The 24,031-nt window shown below is 38.1% G+C and overlaps 1 protein-coding gene across 1 annotated transcript in view; it reads left to right on the plus strand.

Moving 5' to 3' along the window:
* Window positions 1-24,031, plus strand: part of LOC103012971 (EGF-like and EMI domain-containing protein 1) — an 86,341-nt gene that overhangs the window by 14,839 nt on the left and 47,471 nt on the right. Inside the window, exons 9-13 of the mRNA XM_057544917.1 lie at window positions 111-286; window positions 3,706-3,834; window positions 8,389-8,517; window positions 12,195-12,329; window positions 16,031-16,093. Of these exons, the coding sequence (XP_057400900.1) occupies window positions 111-286; window positions 3,706-3,834; window positions 8,389-8,517; window positions 12,195-12,322 (562 nt within the window). The 3' untranslated portion in view covers window positions 12,323-12,329; window positions 16,031-16,093. The remainder of the gene's footprint in view (window positions 1-110; window positions 287-3,705; window positions 3,835-8,388; window positions 8,518-12,194; window positions 12,330-16,030; window positions 16,094-24,031) is intronic.

Consider the following 24,031-nt stretch of genomic DNA (forward strand, 5'->3'; position numbering starts at 1 on the left):
TAAAAGGTATCTCTTTGCTATTGTCTTTTTCTGAGACTCTTTAGGAAATGTGCTCAAGGATCATGTTTATTTGTTTTTTGGGACATGAAGGGTTTCAACTTTATTTTCAGTGACGTAGACAGTATGGGTCCACTAAGATGGTATTGCATTCCGGTCTGTTTAGATCATACCTTCGGACACGATTGCACGTTGAGCTGTGAGGACTGCGTAAATGGGGGCTGGTGCCAGGAAGGAAAGAGTGGATGCTCGTTCCCCGCTGGCTGGGGAGACATTCCTTGCAACGAAAGTAAGTGGTTCCTTGGAGCCCTGGTAAGAGAGTGATGAATTTTCCTTTACTGCTGGTAAACTGTTGGTCATGAGCTCTTTACATACGTTCTCCCCAAAATGTTTTAACAAGGTTAACAATTGCTATGGGTGCAAAACCAATTTATTTGTTGTGCACAAAGAATGTCTGTGAAGCACTGAGGTTTCAAACTGAACGTGTGATTAAAATGGGAGATTTTGTGTTCCCTGGGAAACTTGATGTGCTGTCTCTTGTTTATCCATGGGACGTAAAAGTTTATAAAAGGATCCTCATATTCTAGGCCTATAAAAATCCCTCCATTTAAATAAATCATTAGGGCCTGGCAAGCTACTCCCAATGAAGAAAAAAAAAATGAAAGGATTTGAGTTACGAAGTGTAGTTAATGGAACTGCTTGACTGTTTGCTGCCTCTTTTTTGTTTGTGTTTTCTCTTCTTTTTCTTTTAAACAATATGTAAATACAGCCAGTGACACTTGTAAGTTTTTTATATAAGTCTCTCATGAGAAAATGTCAATGATTTGAAAAATAATACCTCTAATAAATTTTTTCCTTTATATTTTAAATGGAGGTATGTTTGCAGATACTAAAACTGCCAAGTAATAAAAACAGAATATATGGACTATTTTTATTTCCTTTTTCTCTTTTTAAATTTCCCTCATAAATTTTTTAATAAAAGAGTTTTCTTGGTCTTTGTGAATCGCTTGGACGATGATATGAGCAGATTTTCTTTTGAAGCCCCTGCGTGTGGGAAGAAAGAACACAAATATTGTTTCTATTATGAGATGGATGCAAAACTTGAATTATAACATAGCGAAGTGGTTCCCCCAGAATTACTAGTTAGAGTGTGGAGGCTCTTCCTGAAGCATCACTCTGATCATGTCTCCCTGCTGCTCAGAAAACTTCAGGAGTGTCCCATTTCCTGATACATAAAGCTTTATGCTTCTAATCTAGTTACTGGCAACCATCTAATATCAGGCCCTCATAAATCCTTTTCTCTTTCTATCCACAACTCTTTGACCAGCGTATCATTTCCAGCAAGCTAAACCACTCACTACTTAATGCTTTGCACTTTCCAGCTTTGTGCCTTTTGCTAAACTGCCATCTTTGTCTATTGCCATTTATTGCACGATGCTTTATTTGATGGCCCCAGTCTAATCACAGCTATTTATATTTTTGGTGGATTTAAAGCCTCTCTCTCTACTTCCCTCTCTCTCTTTCTCTCCCTCTCTCCATTGAATTAGAGTTAGCTATGCTCCTGTTCCATTTCCTTACTAGCCTGGAAGCTTATTGGCCAGGTCCTTTTCACATTTCTCCAAATTGGAAGCACCTGTGCATGAATGGATAAAACTTTGTATTGAGACTCCCAGCTATATGGACCTGCTGCTTGACATAGTCAACCGTATAAAACTGGGATCAAATAAATCTTATTGCATGACTATTAGGAAGTAAGTGTTTTCCCTATATTGTAAATTTTTTGGGTAAATATGCATCTTCCAAACCCTTGATCCCTAACATGTCAGCATGAGAGATGAAACTAAAAATCTATTGCAAATGCATCAGAATAAAACACCTGACACAAAATTAATATAGAAATGTTGAAAATGAACTTCCTGATAAAATGAAGATAACATGACCCCTTCTTTGGCTTTGGAAAACCTTGAGATGCTCTAAGTGTTCACATGGTCCAGAAAAGGGCAGTCTGTCCCTGAAAGCAGAAACTTATGTCTTCTTTGCATTTCCTGTCTTTCTTTCATTTTTCTTCTACAAAATTTAAAACAGAACAATCCAGGTTGGAAAAAAAGTGCTCAAAAAGGGAGAGCCAGAACACTTTCTTTAAAATCCCTATAAACTGTAATAAATGGAAGTGACCAATCATTCATCACTAGTATTTCTAAGAGTACCAGCTCTTCAAATGCAGCAAGAGACATTTAAAAAAAAATTCTGCAGGGATCTGGAAAGTTGGTTTTCCCACAGAGTAGATCTTCTAGCCCAATATCTTTATTGGTCTATAATGAAAACATATACTTGGATGTTTTAGGAATTTCTCCAAGTAGTTACAATGAAACAATTAAAAAATTACCACATATTAATTTTAACAGCACATTTTAGAACTCCATTCCTTTTGAAGAGATTTCATATTGGCTGTCTCATTTGTTATTGTGAGACTCTATCCAGTGGAAAGAGAAGATAGGAGTATTTTCATATGACAAATGAATGGACTATATATTATATGGAAGGGAAGATTCATGACTTCTTCCAAATCATCCAGCTATGGTTTGGCGCATGTTTGTTTTAAAATTTTCTTCTCCAGGATAATTTCTCTGTTTGATGTTAATGAAGTATTTAGCAAATCCGTGTGCACCGTGATATCATATTCTTTTAGTGGGGGACTACCAGATGATAGTGTTGGTATGCCAATAGTGATGCCTTGCTATAATCCACATACTGTTCAAGCGATTTAAACTTGCCTAGCTTCATTTTCCAGGTATATATATTTTTAAAAATGTGCCATTTATAGTTGCTGTAAGAATTCAAAGACTTACTACATGTAAATTAACAATGCAGGTCTCAACCAGTATTTGTGGCCAGTTTCTTTCTCTCTTACTCCTTTTGTTTTCCCCTTTCCTTTTCATAGTAACCTCGGGCTTGAAAGCAAAGAAAAAAGCAAATAAGAAGCCAAGTTTCCATATTAGCAACATCTGGAATGGTGTGGGTGGGTAGATGGAGGAGGTGATATAAATGTAGTTTTACAATATTTAGCCAATTATGATAAAATGTCAATTTAAATAGGTACTGAACTTATCTCAACAGCTCTATTTACTCAAGTTAAGCTTAAAGTCATAGACATTTCCCCCACTTTATTTATTTTTAATGGAATACTAAGCACTTCCCCCGCAAAACAACAAACCAAAGAAAACAGTTGTTTGCTTGACTTTGTCAGTCTTTGTGCAGAATACCTTGGAACCATCAAGACAGTCTTAGTTGCCTTCATTTCCGGTTAAAAATCCATGGCTTTTTTTCTACATTTTCTTCCCATTTTTCAAAATAGAAGATGCAGTTTGTTTCTCACTAAGGTTAGTAACATATATAGAGCAAAAATGTTTAAGTAGTTCTGAAAATGTGAAGGTTAGAGTTTAAGGAACAAGGTAAATTTTGCATGTAAACCTTGTTAGCAGTTCTTCAGTCAACATCATTTTAACTAGCTGTATCAGTAATTCTTCCAGCAATGATGATGCCATTCAAACTAGGAACAGGCCAGAGACTCTTCCTGGGTCTGCAAGTTACAGAGATTTTAATTACTGAGAATCCATTCTAATAGAAAGACAAGCTTTTATTCTCTAACCATTTGTATCACAATGAGTATATTACACTGTGTGTCCACCTTCTCCATTTTCTTCATAGCTTGTTCCCTAGAGACCAGTGGGAAAGAGTATGATGGCATCTGTGATTGTCAGAACGGAGGCACCTGTGATCCTCTGAGCTGGCAGTGCCAGTGCCCCTCAAGGGTTCATGGGAAAACCTGTGAAGACGGTAGGAATGGCTGGTCACATGAGACAGCTCTTTAAGTTCTTGATGTTTCTAATAGGAAATAAACAAAATGAAAGCTGCATCTCTACTTTTCAAGGTGGTCTTTTCTTTTTTTTTTATAATATGGTTTTTATTCTTCAATTTGTTAATATGGTGTATCACATTGATTGATTTGCGTATATTGAAGAATCCTTGCATCCCTGGGATAAATCCCATTTGATCATGGTGTATGATCCTTTTAATGTGTTGTTGGATTCTGTTTGCTAGTATTTTGTTGAGGATTTTTGCATCTATATTCATCAGTGATATTGGGCTGTAATTTTCTTTTTTTGTAGTATCTTTGTCTGGTTTTGGTATCAGGGTGATGGTGGCCTCATAGAATGAGTTTGGGAGTGTTCCTTCCTCTGCAATTTTTAGGAAGAGTTTGAGAAGGATGGGTGTTAGCTCCTCTCTAAATGTTTGATAGAATTCAGCTGTGAAGCCATCTGGTCCTGGACTTTTGTTTGTTGAGAGATTTTAATCACAGTTTCAATTTCATTACTTGTGATTGGTCTGTTCATATTTTTTATTTCTTCCTGGTTCAGTCTTGGAAGGTTATACCTTTCTAAAAATTTGTCCATTTCTTCCAGGTTGTCCATTTTATTGGCATAGAGTTGCTTGTAGTAGTCTCTTAGGATGCTTTGTATTTCTGCGGAGTCTGTTTAACTTCTTTTTCATCTCTAATTTTATTGATTTGAGTCCTCTCCCTCTTTTTCTTGATGAGTCTGCCTAATGGGTTATCAATTTTGTTTATCTTCTCAAAGAACCAGCTTTTAGTTTTATTGATCTTTGCTATTGTTTTCTTTGTTTCTATTTCATTTATTTCTGCTCTGATCTTTATGATTTCTTTCCTTCTGCTAACTTTGGGTTTTGTTTGTTCTTCTTTCTCTAGTTCCTTTAGGTGTAAGGTTAGATTGTTTATTTGAGATTTTTCTTGTTTCTTGAGGTAGGCTTGTATTGCTATAAAATTCCCTCTTAGAACTGCTTTTGCTGCATCCCATAGGTTTTGGGTCATCGTGTTTTCATTGTCATTAGTTTCTAGGTATTTTTTGATTTCCTGTTTGATTTCTTCAGTGATCTCTTGGTTATTTAGTAACGTATTGTTTAGCCTCCATGTGTTTGTGTTTTTTATGCTTTTTTCCCTGTAATTGATTTTTAATCTCATATTGTTGTCGTCAGAAAAGATGCTTGATATGATTTCAATTTTCTTAAATTTACTGAGACTTGGTTTGTTACCCAAGATGTGATCTATCCTGGAGAATGTTCTGTGTGCACTTGAGAAGAAAGTGTAATCTGCTGTTTTTGGATGGAATGTCCTATAAATATCAATTAAATCTACCTGGTCTATTGTGTCATTTAAAGCTTGTGTTACCTTATTAATTTTCATTTTGGATGATCTGTCCATTGGTGTAAGTGAGGTGTTACAGTCCCCCACTATTATTGTGTTACTGTCAATTTCCTCTTTTATAGCTGTTAGCAGTTGCCTTATATATTGAGGTGCTCCTATGTTGGGTGCATATATATTTATAATTGTTATATCTTCTTCTTGGATTGATCCCCTGATCATTATGTAGTGTCCTTCCTTGTCTCTTGTAACATTCTTTATTTTAAAGTCTATTTTATCTGATATGAGTATTGCTACTCCAGGTTTCTTTTGATTTCCATTTGCATGGAATATCTTTTTCCATCCCCTCACTTTCAGTCTGTATGTGTCCCTAGGTCTGAAGTGGGTCTCCTGTAGACAGCATATATATGGGTCTTGTTTTTGTATCCATTCAGCAAGCCTGTGTCTTTTGGTTGGAGCATTTAATCCATTCACGTTTAAGGTAATTATCAATATGTGTGTTCCTATGACCATTTTCTTAATTTTGGAGGGTTTGTTCTTGTAGGTCCTTTTCTTCTCTTGTGTTTCCCACTTAGAGAAGTTCTTTTAGCATTTGTTGTAGAGCTGGTTTGGTGGTGCTGAATTCTCCTAGCTTTTGCTTGTCTGTAAAGCTTTTGATTTCTCCATCGAATCTGAATGAGATCCTTGTTGGATAGAGTAATCTTGGTTGTAGGTTCTTCCCTTTCATCACTTTAAGCATATCATGCCACTCCCTTCTGGCTTGTAGCATTTCTGCTGAGAAATCAGCTGTTAACCTTATGGGAGTTCCTTGTATGTTATTTGTCATTTTTCCCTTGCTGCTTTCAATAATTTTTCTTTGTCTTTAATTTTTGCCAGTTAGATTACTGTGTGTCTCGGCATGTTTCTCCTTGGGTTTATCCTATATGAGACTCTCTGCGCTTCCTAGACTTGGGTGGCTATTTCCTTTCCCATGTTAGGGAAGTTTTTGACTGTAAGTTCTTCAAATATTTTCTCAGGTCCTTTCTCTCTCTCTTCTCCTTCTGGGACCCCTATAATGCGAATGTTTTTGTGTTTAATGTTGTTCCTGAGGTCTCTTAGGCTGTCTTCATTTCTTTTCGTTCTTTTCTCTTTATTCTGTTCCTCACCAGTAAATTCCAACATTCTGTCTTCCAGGTCACTTATCCATTCTTCTGCCTCAGTTATTCTGCTGTTGATTCCTTCTAGTGTATTTATCATTTCATTTATTGTATTGTTCATCTCTGTTTGTTTGTTCTTTAATTCTTCTAGGTCTTTGTTAAACATTTCTTGTATTTTCTCGATCTTTGCCTCCTTTCTTTTTCCGAGGTCCTGGATCATCTTCACTATCATTATTCTGAATTCTTTTTCTGGAAGGTTGCCTATCTCCACTTCATTTAGTTGTTTTTCTGGGGTTTTATCTTTTTCCTTCATCTGGTACATAGCCCTCTGCCTTTTCATCTTGTCTATCTTTCTGAAAATGTGGGTTTTGTTCCACAGGCTGCAGGATTGTAGCTCTTCTTCAAGGTGGTTTTTCTGAATAAGTAAAGGGCCGTGTCTATATATACAAGAGCACAATTGCTTTGACTGATGAATGTGTAACAGAAAAAAATAACTGATACTTAAATCACCAACTGTGATCTAAGCAGGATGAATCCAGATGCAGAGACAGCCTTTCTCATTTGCTGAGCAAAATGTTGAGTTTGTGTGCAGAGGTTTACACATACGGCCTGAGTGAATTGATTTGCTCTGCATAATAAAAGAATGAAGAAAATGAAGCTCTTTGGGCATATCAGGGAGGAAGTGAGATAAAAATCAGAGAAGAAAAGGAGAGGAGAGAGAGAGGAAAAGAGAGGAGAAATGATGGTTGAAAAGCTCACAAAATACCAATCCAATGATTGCTGTGTGTGGATTTTTCATGGAAACCAGTCAAGAGACCACATTTTCTACATGGGTTGATAAAACACAAAAAAGAAACTGCTTGTACAGTCCCAGGAGTTGAAGGCAGAGAGTCAATGAAGATATAAGTCTTCAGGGATTGCCAGAAATCATGGGGAGTTTATTAGATTCTCACAGGTTGTGAAACTGGGGAGATGGAAACCAAGTTTAGTTTACTCTCAGAGAGGTGCAGGAAGGCACCTCTAGTTGTTTATCCTCTGAACGCTATTTATTCATTTATTCAAAATATATATATTAAGTGCTTGCAAGGCACTGTGCCAGGTTTTATGATATGGTAACAAAACAAAAATAAAAAAGCTCCTGGTCCTTCTTCGTGGAACTTACAGTCTTGTTCAAAGCAGACATCGGTTACAAATGTTGGTAGGTATTTCAAATTAAATATTAATGTGTGCTTGGAGGTCAGACCATGAGAACCATACAGACTGTGTGAGCCAGGGAACGACTTCTAGAGAAGTGACCCTTAAGCAGAAGCCTGCAAAAGGAGGAGACATGAGACAGGGGAAGAGAGAGTGAGCCACGTGTTACCCAGCTGTGAAATGGGAAAGAGTGAGGTACATTAGAGGCACCTAAGGAAGGTCAGCTGGTGGAGCAAAAGTCAGGGAGATATTAGTGCAACATGAGGTCAGCCAGTGCAGGGGCTCATCAGTCTTGTTATGTTTGGAGTTTTTAACCTGACAGCAATGGCAAGTCATTGCAGAATTTTTGGCAGAGGACATAAAATCACAGGGTTGGTTTTTTTTTTTTTTTTTTTTTTTAATTTTTATTTATTTATTTATTTATTTATGGCTGTGTTGGGTCTTCGTTTCTGTGCGAGGGCTTTCTCTAGTTGCGGCGAGCAGGGGCCACTCTTCATCGCGGTGCGCGGGCCTCTCACTATCACGGCCTCTCTTGTTGCGGAGCACAGGCTCCAGACGCGCAGGCTCAGTAATTGTGGCTCACGGGCCTAGTCGCTCCGCGGCATGTGGGATCTTCCCGGACCAGGGCTCGAACCCGTGTCCCCTGCATTGGCAGGCAGATTCGCAACCACTGTGCCACCAGGGAAGCCCCACAGGGTTGGTTTTTAAAAGAGCTCTCTAGCCTTGGTCCAATCAGATTGGAAATGTCTTACCTTTTGCAAGCTCCTTATCTTATGTAGCAACAGCTCTAGTGAGGTTTGCATGTGGGTTAATATTCACTTCCTTTGTCTTTCTACCCTTTAGGATGCCCAAAAGGATTCTTTGGGAAGAGTTGCAAAAGGAAATGTAACTGTGCCAACAATGGCCATTGCCACAGGGTGTATGACGCCTGTATGTGTGAGCCAGGGCGCTATGGGAGGTTTTGTCATCTGAGTAAGTCACAAGCATGAAATTTTCTCTCTGTGTGTAAGCAAGGAAGCTTAGAAAAATACTAAAAATACTTTAGTGTCAACTTAAAGGAAGACAGCCAACATAAGAGCTGCAAGCTTAAGTTTTATTCAGGGTCTTGCTGAAGACTAGAGCCTAGGAGACAGCCCCTCAGTTTGCTCTGAGGAAACTGCTCCAAAGAGGTAGGGGAGAAGCCAGTTTATTTATATATATTTCTATCCTCCCATACACATCTCATTTAAGTTTAGGGTTGACTTATCTGGCACCACAACTGTTGTATGATATTATACATTATCCTTTACTTATGTAAAATGAAATACCTTATATATTATTAAAGAAGAAGTGCAGTAATATGAAGTAGCCCATACATTTTAAAAATGTTATTGCCAAGTTATGTAAATCCGCACCTCTGTAAATGACATTTTAAGGTAATTTAAAAAAATAAACACTCTTTCTACTAAATATATATATATATATATAAATATTCATGTTGGTAAAAGAATCTGGGTTCATTGAAATTTTTCCTGAGATATGCATCTAACCATCTAAGTGCCTGTTTATCCAAAGCACAGAGTGCCTCTTCCTGTTTTTCATCCTGGATTCCCCTCAGGGTACACTATTCGTGCAGTGGGTTAGGACTTAACTGTTGTAGAACTGGGTGGTAAGCAACACATCTCTGTTCTTCTTTGTTCATATTAGACAAAAGAAGAGAGTAAAAAGTATAACATATTTTATATGGTCATATCATATATATATATGACGATTTATGCTCTAATCTTTATTTAGCCTCCTTACGTTATAGAATCTATATTTTGATGAATGAAAGAAAAATATTTCTGGAGTCTTTCCATTTTTTTCCTAGTTAGGCTTACCTTGATTATTGAGAGAGGGTTGTTAATAGTTCATTTAAGTGGACATTCCACACTTTGTGAAAGTTGAATATCGAAGGCCCAGTACAAGTGTCTTTTATTTCTGGGTTCTAGTGCAAAACAATAGCATTCCCTAAAATGTCTAAAACGTATTATTCATTTTGTGTTTTGACCAGCAATCACATTCTGCAAAAGATGTGAGAAAACACAATCACCAATAAATGTTTCAGCTCATCGGTAACTTTTAAGTTGTCTCCCAGTGGGACAGCTCTGGACGCCTACTGACCATCCCATCTTGAAGCTGTGTGCAAGTACCTGTGGGCCTGAAACAGTCTGTACCTCGCTCCACCACCTATTCCATATGCCTGCCTCTGAAAATCCTTCCTGAGTGAACCTCAGTAATACCATGACCCTTTTTTAATAACAGAGACCTTCTAGAGTCTTATATTGTATTTTTAGTTGAATGTCCATGGACCTTATCTACTTAAGAAAAGGCATGCTCCTTAAAAACAGAGAGTAAATTGTGAATTCTCCAATAACAGAGCCAGTGAAGGCATCATAGAAAACTGAGCCTGAGTCATGAGGAAAGGCTTGGACAAGCAAAAGGGAAGAGAAGGGGAGAAGACATGGGTAAATGAGAAAATGAAGAGGCCAATGGTATGTTCCAGAGCATCAGATACTTCCTGGAACATGCCAAGGGAAGAAAACTCACCTAGAAACAAAGATAGCATCACTTCTGTTATTGTTCTTCTAGGGTAACAAGACACTCCCCATTTTTTAGTAATAACTTTTGAATATTTTATAAGCTAATACCAGATGTTTTGGCAAAAACATTTAAGTCATAATTTATCTGCTCAAAAATTTAAAAAGCAGATAGTGGTGGTGGCAATGTTGGTTAGCATTTGGAATGTGACCCTCTTCAGAAAATCATACACATTCCAGTTCTTCAGGACTCTTATTGTTCAGACTTGAGGCTTCATTTATTAATGCCACTTGCCTGGCCCTAAGAAGCTTGAATTTTGCAACCCTATATTAGTTTTCTAGAGCTGTAGCAATAAAGTACCACAAATTGAGTGCCTTAAACAACAGAAATGCATTGCCTCGCAGTTCTGGAGGCTGGTAGTCTGGGATCAAGGTGTTGGCAGATCATGCTCCCCCTGCAGGTGCTAGGGAAGGGTCGGTTCCAGGCCTCTTCCCTAGCTTCCTATAGTTCTTTGGCTTGTGACAGCAGAACTCCAGCATCCTCATGGCATTCTCCCTGTGTGAGTGCCTCTGTGTCCAAATTTCTCCTATTTATAAGGATACCAGTCAAATTGGATTATAAGCCCATCCCACTTCAGTATGACCACATCTTAAGTAATTATATCAGCAAAGACACAATTTCCAAATGAGGTCACATTCTGAGGTACTGGAGGTAAGTACTTCCACATATGCATTTTGGAGGATACATTTCAATGCATAGCAAATCTTGAGAAGACACTAGATTGCTAAAAAAGTTACTTCTTCCACTTTTTCTTTTTTTGTAAGTATATCTCTCCAGTTCTATGTTCTTAATGTACCCAATTGTCGCATTTAAGTATTCCGTGGTGTCTGAGTTGTCCCCTGAACCACTGTTCTACAAGCTGAACCAGGAAGAATAAGTAGGGCATGGAAGCCAATCTAAGGAGGTGAGTGCTCTAGAATGAGCACGAGGTCCACATCAAGGAAGACAACAGCTCTGAGAGACGCTGGGGGCTTGGTGGGTCTGGGGAAGGACTCAACACTAAGAAGATGCAGGAAGGATGACAGAGGTATCATATAATTTATCATCCAAATAGGATACTATTAACAGTGAAAAGGAGCCCTGTTAATAATTCTGTTCTGCTTTAAGGGGTAACTCTGTCCCCGGCAATTGAGACAAAGACCACCCTCCATGGTGGCATTGTAACCACCACTTCAAATTAGCTCTGCTAATAATAGCAAATATTAGCAGATGCTAATAATTTCCATCCATCAGAAAGTCAAGTGGTTTATTTTTGTTCTCTCCAAGCACCTGTCCACAGCAAAGCCTATATAGGTATATAATATAATTATTTTGATCCTGGAGGGCACTTGAAGGATCTTTTATTGTAATGGGGGAGAAAAAATTGTCAGAGTTATATTTTGGAAAAGGAATTGAATTACTATAAGTCCTCAAAGAGAGAACTAAGGTACAGTATGTTTTCCTGAATGCAAAGGTGGGACTTTCTCAAATTAGAATTCCTGTGCTGATTAACATCCCTAAAACTCAAAGTCATGGGGAAAATAATGAAGGAAAGACGAGCACCATTTGCCAAAGACATGGCCAAGATAATGCTGCTGTCAGGATGAAAGTTTTGTGTCATCTACACAATGTAAAATTACTTCAGATTACCGTATAATGAAAGGGAATGAAAACAATGGCAAGCTTTCCCATCAATGCTTGTCCATCATCGCCGTGCTGTGGCAGGATGAATATGGGGCCTGGCAGGCCTTAGCAGTCCTTGGAGGATATTAAATACAGGCACCAATGGAGCGCATTGAGAAGCGATTTCTCTCCCGGAAGCACTAAAGCCTTTTAAGTAGTTCAGGCTTCACTGTTCACATCCAGTTGCCAAAAAGCAAATGAATTGCCTGATTTGAAAGACATTTGTTTCCCTAATTTTTTGGCAGCCAGGATGATCCCCTTGTTTTCCCCATAATCGGGCCCCACAGAACTACATGCCTGTGCACTAACAATGCGAAAGAAACAAAGCATGGTTTTCAGGTGACCGGGTTGCCTCAATCTGCTTGCAGACCGTCCCAAGGGAGCCCATGGAGCTGGCTGCACTTCAGAATGTCAGTGTGTGGAGGAGGACACCCTGGGATGCAGCGCCAAAAACGGCAGTTGCACCTGCAGATCTGGTTACCAAGGCAACAGATGACAGAAAGGTACTGTCTGACTATAAATTTTCTTTCTTCTCTAATAACAATGCTCAGCTTTTGTTTAGCACCATACCATCATTGATTAGTTAATCCACCAGAGTCCTCAGGAGAGCAGTAAACTTTGTTAATCCCCTATTTGCAGGTGAGGAAACTGAGACATGGGGCAATAAAGTCATGTAACCTTGTTTTCTTAGCCTCTGATGTTAGCTCTCCCCTTGCTGGTTTGAGCAAGGGAAGAAAGATCACATTGCAGAGAATCTTATCCTAAAGAGATGAGAGCTGGCCAGTCACTTCCTTGAGCTGAGCTAAACAAGTAAGGGCTGCTAGCTTCCAGAGTTAAAGAATCATTTCTTTATATCTAAAGACAGACTATTCAAACAAATACAAGAGAAACCATAGAAAAATCTTTGGAAAATTTAAATATGGCTATCAGTGTGGTCCTTTCTCAAATTTCTAAACAATTTCTTTATAAATCGATAAAAATTTATGTGCAGCATAATTCCAATGATAAGTAACATGTATAGATATATATGTGTGTGTAAGTGCATATAAAATTTGGAAAAAGGTATTCCAAGATGTTAGTAATGGCTCTCTCTGGTTTATGGACTCATGGAATGCTTCTCCCAATGCATCAACGTGGCTCTCTCATTTTCTCAAAAACTTGTATTTTACCTTTTCACTGAATCTTGTCAGTACCAACCTACTTAAAATTGCAACTTGCCAAGTCTCCTTGAACTTTTGCATTTTTCCAAAGTGCTTACCATATACTCTAATTATTATTATTATGCCTAATATTTATTGCCTGCCCTTCCTGCTAGAAGCTAAACTCCAACAAGGGGAGGATAGCTATTCATTTTTTTCACCAAAGTATCCCCAAACTCCTAGAACAATCAGGACATATAGAAGTTACTCAATAAGTATTTTATTAAATGAATATATAAATGTGAATCATCAATTTTTATTCTTTATTCATTTTTCTCATATTATACATTCTGAATTGAGCACATGTTACTGTATTATTTAGGGGAAATTATCACAGCATTTTTTTTTTCTCTTCAATACACAGCAAAACTGAACATATAACAAATACAATTATCATAACTAATGGCAAATGAACTTTTTGCCTTTGAAGTGATCCAAAGCAATCTTGTTTAAAATCAGGAGAGAGGGACTTCCCTGGCAGTACAGCGGTTAGGACTCCACACTTCCACTGCAGGGGGTGCGGGTTCAATCCCAAGTTAGGGAACTAAGATCCCACATGCCGTGTGGAACAGCCAATAAATAAATAAATAGATAAATAAAATCAGGGGGAGATAATAGGTTTGTAAGGAAGCTGTCATATTGTTGGGTCCACTTACAAAGGCAGGGACTGGGGTGGGAGGTTGTCCTTGGCTCTCGTGTATTACATGTTCCTCCTTGCATTGTCATCTTCAAAGGGTCTGCAGGGCTTGTTCAAGCTGACTGAAAGGGAGTAAGGGTCTTCCAGGTTGCCTGTGGCTGTGGAACTGGCTATGGAACTAGAATATGTGAACAGCATTGTTCATCAAGATTTTGTAGAGATTAGGGCTATTTATGTAGCTGGATTGTGACTTTCTAGGCAATGGGGAAGAGAAGTTGGGGAAACAGAAGGCTGACATTACACGAATGCGTTTAATATGGTATGAGCGTGGGTCCCATTCCAATATCTAAGCCTCCTTCTGCTTCAACTGGTTTTTAAACCTAGAGTCAGCCCCTTATTCATTCGCCCCCTAGAGAAGTCGTGCCCTAGAAGTCAACACATGGGAGACAATACCATGTACACACACCTGGGTAAATTTAATTTATTCTGATAACATTTTCTCAAAGCAACTGCTGAATATACTATATTGGAAAATGCTTCTGAGATTCCCACTGTGAAGGAAAATGAGTTGAAAGTATATGTAAATCAGCAAAATAGAGAGGTCACCATCATCTCAGGAAAACATATTATTTTTCAGTCAGATAACTTTGTCCAATTCTGATATTTTTGTCTAACCACAAAATGAAATTATGACTCAGACTGGAGCGGGTGAACGGGATCGCCATGATTGGCAGCTGAAATCAAGGGAAAAAAAGCTTTCTAAGTGTCGTTGCATGATGAAAATCAGGCCTGTTGTTCTTCTTTCTCTTTTTTAAAAGAGTGAACTAGCCCAAGTGCTCCTAGAGCCAGACATATCTTTAAAAATCTTGACTCCAGACCTGTGTCTAGATTGCAGATGAATAGTTAATTAAAAAGACTGCAAATTGTTTCAATGGCACTAATTAACAGTACTCTCCACAATCAGCACCAGGCCTTATTTAGCCCATCGGTGATGACTTTTAAGAGCAGAAGAGCTGGTTTCTATACTAATCTGTGAAATAGCAAAAAAGAGAGAGAGAAAAAAAACAAAACAAAACGGTGTCTTTGCCTTGTTTTGGTTAGTTTGTTGCCTGGGGTATTTTGGACCCCAGATGCAGGCAGACCTGAATGTAGAGGACTCTGGCCCAGCAAGCCTCTTGAGTCCATCTAAGGAGGCCTGATCAACCTTTGTGTCACCATAAAAAGGAGAGATTTTTGTTACAGTAGTTCCACACTGATGGCCTTGAAATTTTGAACACGGTGGGTCTCTAAGAGCAGGTTAATTGACTTGAGAAGTGCTGAGTACTTAGTACTGTAACATAAGTTGGGTGTAGTGGCTGAGAGCAACAGTTTCACAAGCCAGATCTGGATTCAAATACTGACTTTGCTACTTATTAGCTGCGTGACCCAGAATAAGTCACTTAGCTCCTCCAAGCCTCAATTTCTTATATAAATGGAGATAAAGTTGCTTATGTCATATAGTGATTTTTATGGAAATGTGAGCTAATTTATGTAAAGTGCTTGGCACAGAGGAAGTGATCAACAGATAGTAGCCAGGAATTGTATGAACATCCCAGAAAATTTAATAATTCTGTTTTCAGAGATTCTGCTTAGGACAAGAAGATACTTAACAGCCCAATTTGGTTTGATGTAACTTTCTGTAATTGTCACGTGTTTAGGAAAGTTTCACTGTTTTCCCTGTGTTGAAAGCATGCTTTCCTCCAGGTTTCTAATTCCAGTGGTTTCAACAGAGGCTGAAACCTCAGCGGTCCCTGTAGCACCAGCCATCCTTTTCTAGTTCTAAGGGCATCCAACGAAGCAGCACAAGTTCCTCTTTCTCCACCTTATACATTGCCCGCTCTTATAAAACACACAAATTACAAACCTCCTGGGTGATTATTCTGGCTTACGAAATAAGCAAAGACTGGGAGAACAGGATTCAGGTAAACATTTGGGGACAGCTTCCCAAGCACTACACCTCCCAAGCTTCCTTTACAAATTACATCTCATTTCAGATTTTGTGTGTGCAACTGCCTCCAAAGATAGGTATCAAAATTGCTTCCATTGTTACATCTGCAAAACCACATTTTCAGCAAAAAGCCAACCTCTGTATCTGTGTTTCCAAAGTGACAAGATATGGCATCATGTTGATTTCTCCAGGGAATATTTTTGGAAGTGCTATAAATCCTTAGAGGCTACTCTGTTTCTTTCTTTGCAACTCATACACACTCACCTGCACACACACGCACACACACACTTTTCCAGCTCACTTGGGCAACAGCAGAAATCTGGGAGCACCTTGAGATTTATTACAAGTCTTAGCTCCTTTCTTTCTCTCTCATTTTATAAGCCTGCCCTAATGGCCTCTGGGGACCAGATCATCCGTTCTCCTGTGGACCCTGTGAGAATGGAGGTCAGTGCAACAAAAAAACTGGAAACTGTGAGTGTCTTCCTGGTTACACGGGAAAAGCCTGTACCATACGAAAGTCATTAACCTAGACAAGATGACCAACAAAGTTATTAAAATTGTTAGCTTTATAAATGCTTTTTAAAAACTGCTCTATGGGCTATGATAAAAGAGTATATGTTTAAATTACCTATTGTATAACAAACATCCCAATGCTTGGTAACAAATCCTGCCAACAACAATTTATTATTTTTTTGATTCTGTGGATTGATAAGATAGTTCTCCTTCTGGTCTCACCTGGAATCACTAGTGGCTGCTTCTAGCAAGTAGATTAGCTGGGAACTGGGCTTGACTAAGCTTCTTAATCAGGGGAATCTGGCCTTTCCTATACATAGCACTTCCACAAGGTTAGCTTGGGCTTCCTCATTGCATGGCAGTCTCAAGACAGCAATCCAAGAAAGAGCATCCCAAAAGTGGGAAAGCAGAAGGTACAATGCATCAAAAAGCCTACCTTCAGAAGCCACACATAGTTACTTCTGCCACACGCTATTGGTTAAATCATAAGGACATAACAGATTCAAGGGGAGGAAAAAGAGATTCTACCTCCTGATAAGAGGAGTAGCAAAATCTCGTTGCAAAAGACCTGCAAGCTGGGAGATATTGTTGCAGCCATCTTTGGAACGAATCTATCATAACATACTATTTAAAGTTATACTGAAAGGCACTTTAAGAATCTGCTAGACTGTATTTATCATTCTTGTCAGAGAGAGAGCAGATTATAGACTGATAAAAAGTGATTAGTTAAACTCAATCTGCTTCAAAGAGCCAGTAGAACTACTTCCTTGCTATCTCTTTTTCTGCTTGTGATTCTTATATAACCTCTGTTAACCCTGACTGTATTGCGTTCTCTACTCCATCCACGTTGAAACAGGGTAACCTGAGAACTTGAGGACAGCTGTGGGCTGGATGGTAATGATGGTATTTTTACATTACTATTTCAAATGTGTCTGATAAAGGTTAACGAAAGTCTGTTGTTTGGATTGTCTATGATGTTATGAGGTGTGAACAGTGATCTGAATTAGCTTCCAGTGCTTAGAACTTTCTATAAACCAACAAGCAAATAAAACCAGAAACTTAAACATAAATATAAAAAGTAACACCAGGATAGTATTTAGCACTTAGCTAATCATCTGATCATTTGGGAAAATGCATTACTGCTCCTAAGGATAACCCTCAAGCAAGAGTGATAGGACAAGGTTGTTGCCTGACGATTCTTCTGGATATAACTAGATCAGTTTATACTTTAGGACTGTCATTCTGGCACTGTTGACAGGCCTTTCAACAGTTTAAAAGTTTGCTGGTGCAGCAATTGGCTATCCCTAACCTACTTGTTTGCTTTAAAAAAAAGCTTAAAGGTAAGAATTTACATATTCAAAAGGTAGTTACTTGCTATTTCCACAATGAAGTGACATTTTCTCTTGTCTAACTCAATTTTAATGGAATAATTATTAAGCAGATAGTGATATATCTGTTCCACTTGTCAGGTGATATAAATAGACTATTTAGAAACAAGTCAAGAGATAAACTGCTCATTCTTTAAAATATTAATTTTAATAGTTATGTTACAACTCTCTTCCATTCTAAGATTTCAAAACCCAGGAGAATATATCATGATAATCCTGAGTGATTTTGGGTGACAATTCTAATTTTATTGTCAATCTGATACATGAGATAATGTATTGAATTGGATAGGCAAAAATATTCCCCAACTTCTAGTACCGTTCAACTTTAGTGTTGTATGCTATCATCTGATTTCACAAACAAAAGTACAAATACAAATTATACAATCATCATAATAGGATATTTAGGAAAATAAATGGAACCAAAGGATAGGACTCATTAAAAATGCTTCATGTATGCTCCACAAGGAATGTGTGTGCCATTTAAAAAGGGGCTTATGGGCTTCCCTGGTGGCGCAGTGGTTGAGAGTCTGCCTGCCAATGCAGGGGACACGGGTTCGAGCCCTGGTCTGGGAGGATCCCACATGCCGCGGAGCAGCTGGGCCCGTGAGCCACAACTACTGAGCCTGCGCGTCTGGAGCCGGTGCTCCGCGACAGTGAGAGGCCCGCGCACCGCGATGAAGAGTGGCCCCCACTTGCCGCAACTAGAGAAAGCCCTCGCACAGAAACGAAGACCCAACACAGCCATAAATAAATAAATAAAATAAATAAACTTGCTATTTAAAAAAAAAAAAAAAGGGACTTATGTTTGAAGAAAAGTCTACAACATTTTTCTAAGTACCCTGTAAATGGTGCTTACAGAATTTTAAAACTTAGTTATTCTGCATAATGAACTTAAAAATACTTATAGGCTATACAAAGTAATATGTTTTAGAGGCAGGAGAGACGAAAAAGCTATTTCTAAAGATATTGGCTTTATATAAATTCCAACCTTTGGAAGTTATAAATACAAATACTTGGGCAAAATAATTCTTTTTTAAAAAGGGTTTTATTTCACTGTGTGAAAACTCTCTGGATTATGGTAGATTGTATTTTTTTCTTTCTGCTTCCTAGACAATACTGGGTTTGGGGGCAGCTGGGGGGGCTGCATGGACACTTATACCCTTGATGAGAATGTATCGTCTCTGAGAAAGTTTAGCCTCATATATCAGGCGTTTTACCAAATAATCTCAGAAGTGATCCCAACTTTTTCTTTATCCCAGAATTATTTATAATAGTCAAAGTACAAAATAAAAATAACCTAAATATCCACCAGAAGGAGAAAGAGTAAACAAATCATATAACACATCAGTGGACTATTCTGAGGCCATTAAGATTCATGTTTTGGAAGAATGTGTAATGTCAGGAGAATTGACATTATAATTGACATTAAAAGTTGTATATAGAGAATGCTCCAAATTTGTAAAAACCTGTATGCATGTATGTATGTGGAAAATTGTAGTAGAAAGGACAGCAGTTGTTAACAGTGGCCGTATCTAGACAGCGGGACTATTAGTGAATATTTTTCTCCTTTTTACATTTCTGTCGTTCCCATATGTACTACTTTACTATTTTTCCCCTTTACAAGGGAGAAAATACATCATCTTCAGACCAGTCATTTACTAAATATCTAAGTAAGATAGTTGTCTGTTCTTAAAGTATTGTCTGGTGATCTTAACTGTTCCCATATAGTGAAGATGTTTTTTCTTCAGTCTAATTGATCTTGTTGCTCTTTTAATTTAAGACTGTTTTCTCCTGTTTCAGATGAGGTGGATATTGAGCATAGCTTGGCAGCACTACTAAAATGCTTTAAAAAAAAGTGATAAATGAAAGAACATAGTAATGTTTCCACTGAACACTTCATTTCCCTTTTTTCCAGAAATCCTATTTTCTATCCCTCAGTCATTGTTACTACTTCTCTGAATTCTGCCATGTTTTTATGAGTGTTTACAAAATAGGCCCCTTCACTATTGAAGGAGAGAAAATTAGAGAGAATAGGGGAGAAGACGTTGGAAGGGAGATACCAATTCCAAATACAACTTTGCTTTAAACATTATATGATCAAACATCATGGAATGATGAATCATCATGAGGTGATGATGGTCAAACACCATCAAACGTCATGAAAACCCTAATGAACACAAGTGTGAACCTTCTGTAGATAAAAGCTGGTAAATGTTTAACAAATTATTCTCTGAAATAAAAGCCCTGGTTTGTATAATTTGACGATTTCCCCTGTAATACTCCCACAGGGGAAATTTCAAACAACCAATGTGGTGTCAACTAGCTCACAAAATTCCTGAAAATTTAACAGGTTGCAGTTTAACCATTGGCTTTCCAAGCTGGTACTAACAGCTCCAGGGTACCACTGGCTGGCAAATAACTGTATTCTGAACACTCTTAGGAATCTGGATGATTTCTTAACACTTACTTTCTCTTTTGATTTTAAGAGCTGATAACTTCGCAGGTGTTGATTTTACTTTCCTGTTTCTAAACAGGTGACTAATTTGACCTTTTGGGTTGAATTAAATTAACCAACAAATCAACCAAGAAAAATTTCACTCTCAGGCTAGTCTATTTTACTTTTGAAAGAAAAATCAATTGCTCAGCTTAACTGATTCAAGAGTCAAAAACTAGGGACTTCCCTGGTGGTCCAGTGGTTAGGAATCAGTCTTGCAATGCAGGGGACGCCGGTTCGACCCTTGGTGGTGGAGCTGGGATCCCACACGCCACGGGGCAATTAAGCCCGGCACCGCAACTGGAGAGCCGGCATGCCCCAGCTGTGGAGCCCGCGGGCTCTGGAGCCCTTGCACCACAACTAGAGAAGCCCACACACTGCAACGAGGAGCCCGCATGCCGCAATGAAAGGTCCCACATGCCACAACTAAGACCTCATGCAGCCAATCAATCAAAAAATAAAAATATTTATAAATAAATAAATAAATAAACACAAAAAAGTTGCGTTGCTATATGTGTAGACACACCCCCCCCCAGCCTTTTTCTCTAAGGTTCATGTAGCTGGAGTATTGACTCAGATCTCAAGGAACCAAATGAGCCCTCAAACAACCACTACACTGTTTTCCAACTTCCTGTAACACACCTACCCTAAACCAGGGCTAGAATTTCCTTTATGACATACTGTTATAAAAAGAGAAAAAGGCAATTATCTAAGGCAGAAAAAGAAAAGAGTACTTGTAATGTAAAATAAGATAAAACAAACAAAAAACTATTAGTAGAACAATTTTGAGTGTTAAGCATCACCAAGCACAAAGAGGTGAGGTGCAATAATATGCTTCGAACCTCTCTGAAGCAATCCTCAATTTGATTTTTAAAGTTGCTGTAAAATAAATTGTATTTAAATAATACATCTCCCATGCTTCCCAGCAGTGAGATGCATATCCTTTACCAATCTGGTTCTCAGCAGGCGGTCCAGCCTGACGAAGCATCAGCAAAATGTCAGCTCCCACAGAGAAGTGCGACAAGAGGCGACACTAAAGCAGTGACAGGCCTTTCAAAAAGCTATTGTGCAAATTCAGTTTTAAAATAGGGATGTGGTTAAGGACTGATGGTTATGTCATTACCAATTCATTCATCTCCCCATCTTCTGCAGGAACGGAAGGGAGTCAACGGCTTTACATTGAGGAGTGGTGGGTCCAGGAGCCGTTCTTTCCCCTATTCTTATCAACTTCCATAATGTCCCAGTTAGATCTTTTTTAAAAAAGTTCATCCTGTTATTACTTTATAACCCTCAACAAATTACTGATGCCTTACAAAATTCCAAAATTTAAGCTTATCATAATTTTGACTACTCTCACCTGTACCCCACATACCTTCATCATTCTCCCAAGCACCATGTGCTTTTGAAACATGGTGCTATTGTTCATTCCTCTTCCCTTAAATCAATTTTTTCTTCCTTCATTTTTGTTGCCTGTTAAAATTCTTCAGGGATTTTTATTTTTCAGTATATGTAAACAAACAAACAAAAACACTAAATCCTTTCCTTCTGTAGTATTGCCCGTCGTAGTGTATTATAATGGTCTGTTTACGCATGATTAAAACTATCATTCATTTTTGTATTCCCCAGCTCTTGATTTACGAGGGATGCTCATTAAAAATTTGCTAGATTCAATTAACGAACATTCTTGACAACTTAGTAGAGCAGTTTGAGATTAAAGTTTCATAGAAATAATCCACCAAGTCAAAAAAAGACATGAGAAACAGAGTTTATGGTACTGAAAAATATTCAGTAGTCTACACTAAACCAGGTTAAATTGCTAGGACTTTTAAGATGGCAGCAGTGGCACAAGGAGAAGAAAGGAGGTTTTTTGCTATAACCCAGCACCACAGCTTTGTTGATGCTCAGTTTCTGAAAGCACTTTTCAGAAGAAGCTTTTTCAAAGGTTTTGATGACTAACATCAAGCACCAATGAAGTTTTTTATGGTTCTTTAGCTTCTCAAGAGTCTGGATTTACTTCTTTCTGTACTCACCTCCAATATATTCAATCCTTTCTTCTGAATATAACAGAGCCACATTAAAATAGTGAATAAATGTCTCTGGCTTTTAGTTTTTGTAAAAAAACGGAAAGGATTTAACTAGATAATATGTAATAGGTAATATCTATGTAATAATATATAATCCAATGTGTAGTAAGTAACACAAGATGATAATTATAGGTATATGCTGTATAATGATAATAAATTACTCAAAGCTCTTGTTAATTGAGTGCCCATTCTGTGTTCACTGTGCTACGTGTTTTTCATCAATTCCCTCACCTAACCCTCAGGACAACTAATTGTGTTTGGTACTCTTACTATTCCCATTTTATGAATGAGGAAGCTGACTCTTGGCAGAACTAAGTAACTTGTCAGGGCTCATATAATTAGTAACTGAGGACTAGATAATCAGTGAAGTTCATACAAACACTAGATATCTATAAAGTGAGACTGTAGTTATCAATATTAAGTAGTGTAGCTGCCTGCTCGTAAAAATGTAAAGAAAATAGAGAAGAATTAGATTCCATAGAAAAACCTAAGTAGTCAGGAAGTTTCATTAAGGTTGTTCTGTTTTTGGCCTTGCATTTGTAGGTTGCAAAAAGAGCGACTGACATAGCCAAGAGCATTGTTGAAATGTAAAGAGCCGTAACAGCCTATGCTCAATTTAACGATGGAGGGAGGATGCTTTTTGTTTGTCTGTATGCAGCTTGTCCAACCTATTTCCACAGCTTAAGCTGCCTGCTGCCCCACATCAGTAATGATAGTTCTCAGTGGGACCGTGATACCAGCCAGTGTACCTGCCTGTCAGATGGTGCCTGCTGGCAGATGCTGTAAATCAGAAGCTGATTATAAGTCCTGTTCATCATCTAACATAAATGATGACCCAAAGAATTTTTCTTTACATTATGCACTTGCTGAGTGGTCTCAGTGCTTCTCGTTTTTATAGGGCTGCCCAAACTTAACCATGTTTAACATTCTCTTTGTGTGTTGGTAAATCTAGCTGGCTAGCTGCCTACCATAATCCATGATTACTCTTGCTGCTTTCTTCCAGAGCCCTAAATTGAATATCTGGCAGAGCACAAAATAAATTCTTATTTCTACACAGTGAGTCATCCAGAAGTTCTGCATTCCAGTACACACACCTTTCATATATATATATATGCACAGACCCTTTGTGCATTATTAGTTTGTTTCATGGTCCACTGTGTTTTGGAATTTTTATCTACAATGGCTGAATATTTAGTTTTACTTGTTGGACATGTATTCATTCTAGTACTGTAACTCCTTAGTACTTAAATATAAGGGTCAGTATGACATACAGAATACTTTATGTTCTAATTTGTTTTTTGATATGACTGTGTCCAGGTATCATTGTTTCCTTCCCAAGCAAAGATCTTGTAAGTCCTGTCCTTCTATCTTTCTACACTTGCAATAGGTATGAACTTATTTTGCCTTAGTTTCCTCATCTGTAAAATGTGACTAATGAGGGACCCAGCTTACTAGATTCTTATGAGGATTAAATAGGTTAATACATATTATACCTTTGGAAGGGCATTTAGCACATAGTTACACTCGGTAAATTATAAGCTAAAACCCTCTCTCCTTAAAGAAACTCTCTACCAGTCTTTGAAAATTAGTCTGTAGCACTTGTTATATACCCTCAAAGTGACCGAACATGTACAAATCACAAAACTAGATTAGCACTTCCTCAGGAAGACCTGAATAAATTGTCTAGCACACAGTGACTTGAGGTTTCTTCTGCAAATCTGAGACAACAACAACAAAAACATTCCATTTTGTATCCTGCTATCTGGTCAATATTTTTTTAATCCTCATGATAACCTTGTGGGATAGGGACTATTATTATCCTTTTTTTCCAGGTAGGGAGAGTGAGGCACAGAGAAGCAAAGTCATTTGCCTAAGGCCACATGGTTAATAAGAGAGGATGTTA

This window comes from Balaenoptera acutorostrata, chromosome 4 (assembly GCF_949987535.1).
Source record: "Balaenoptera acutorostrata chromosome 4, mBalAcu1.1, whole genome shotgun sequence".
In the NCBI taxonomy this organism is placed as follows: domain Eukaryota; kingdom Metazoa; phylum Chordata; class Mammalia; order Artiodactyla; family Balaenopteridae; genus Balaenoptera; species Balaenoptera acutorostrata.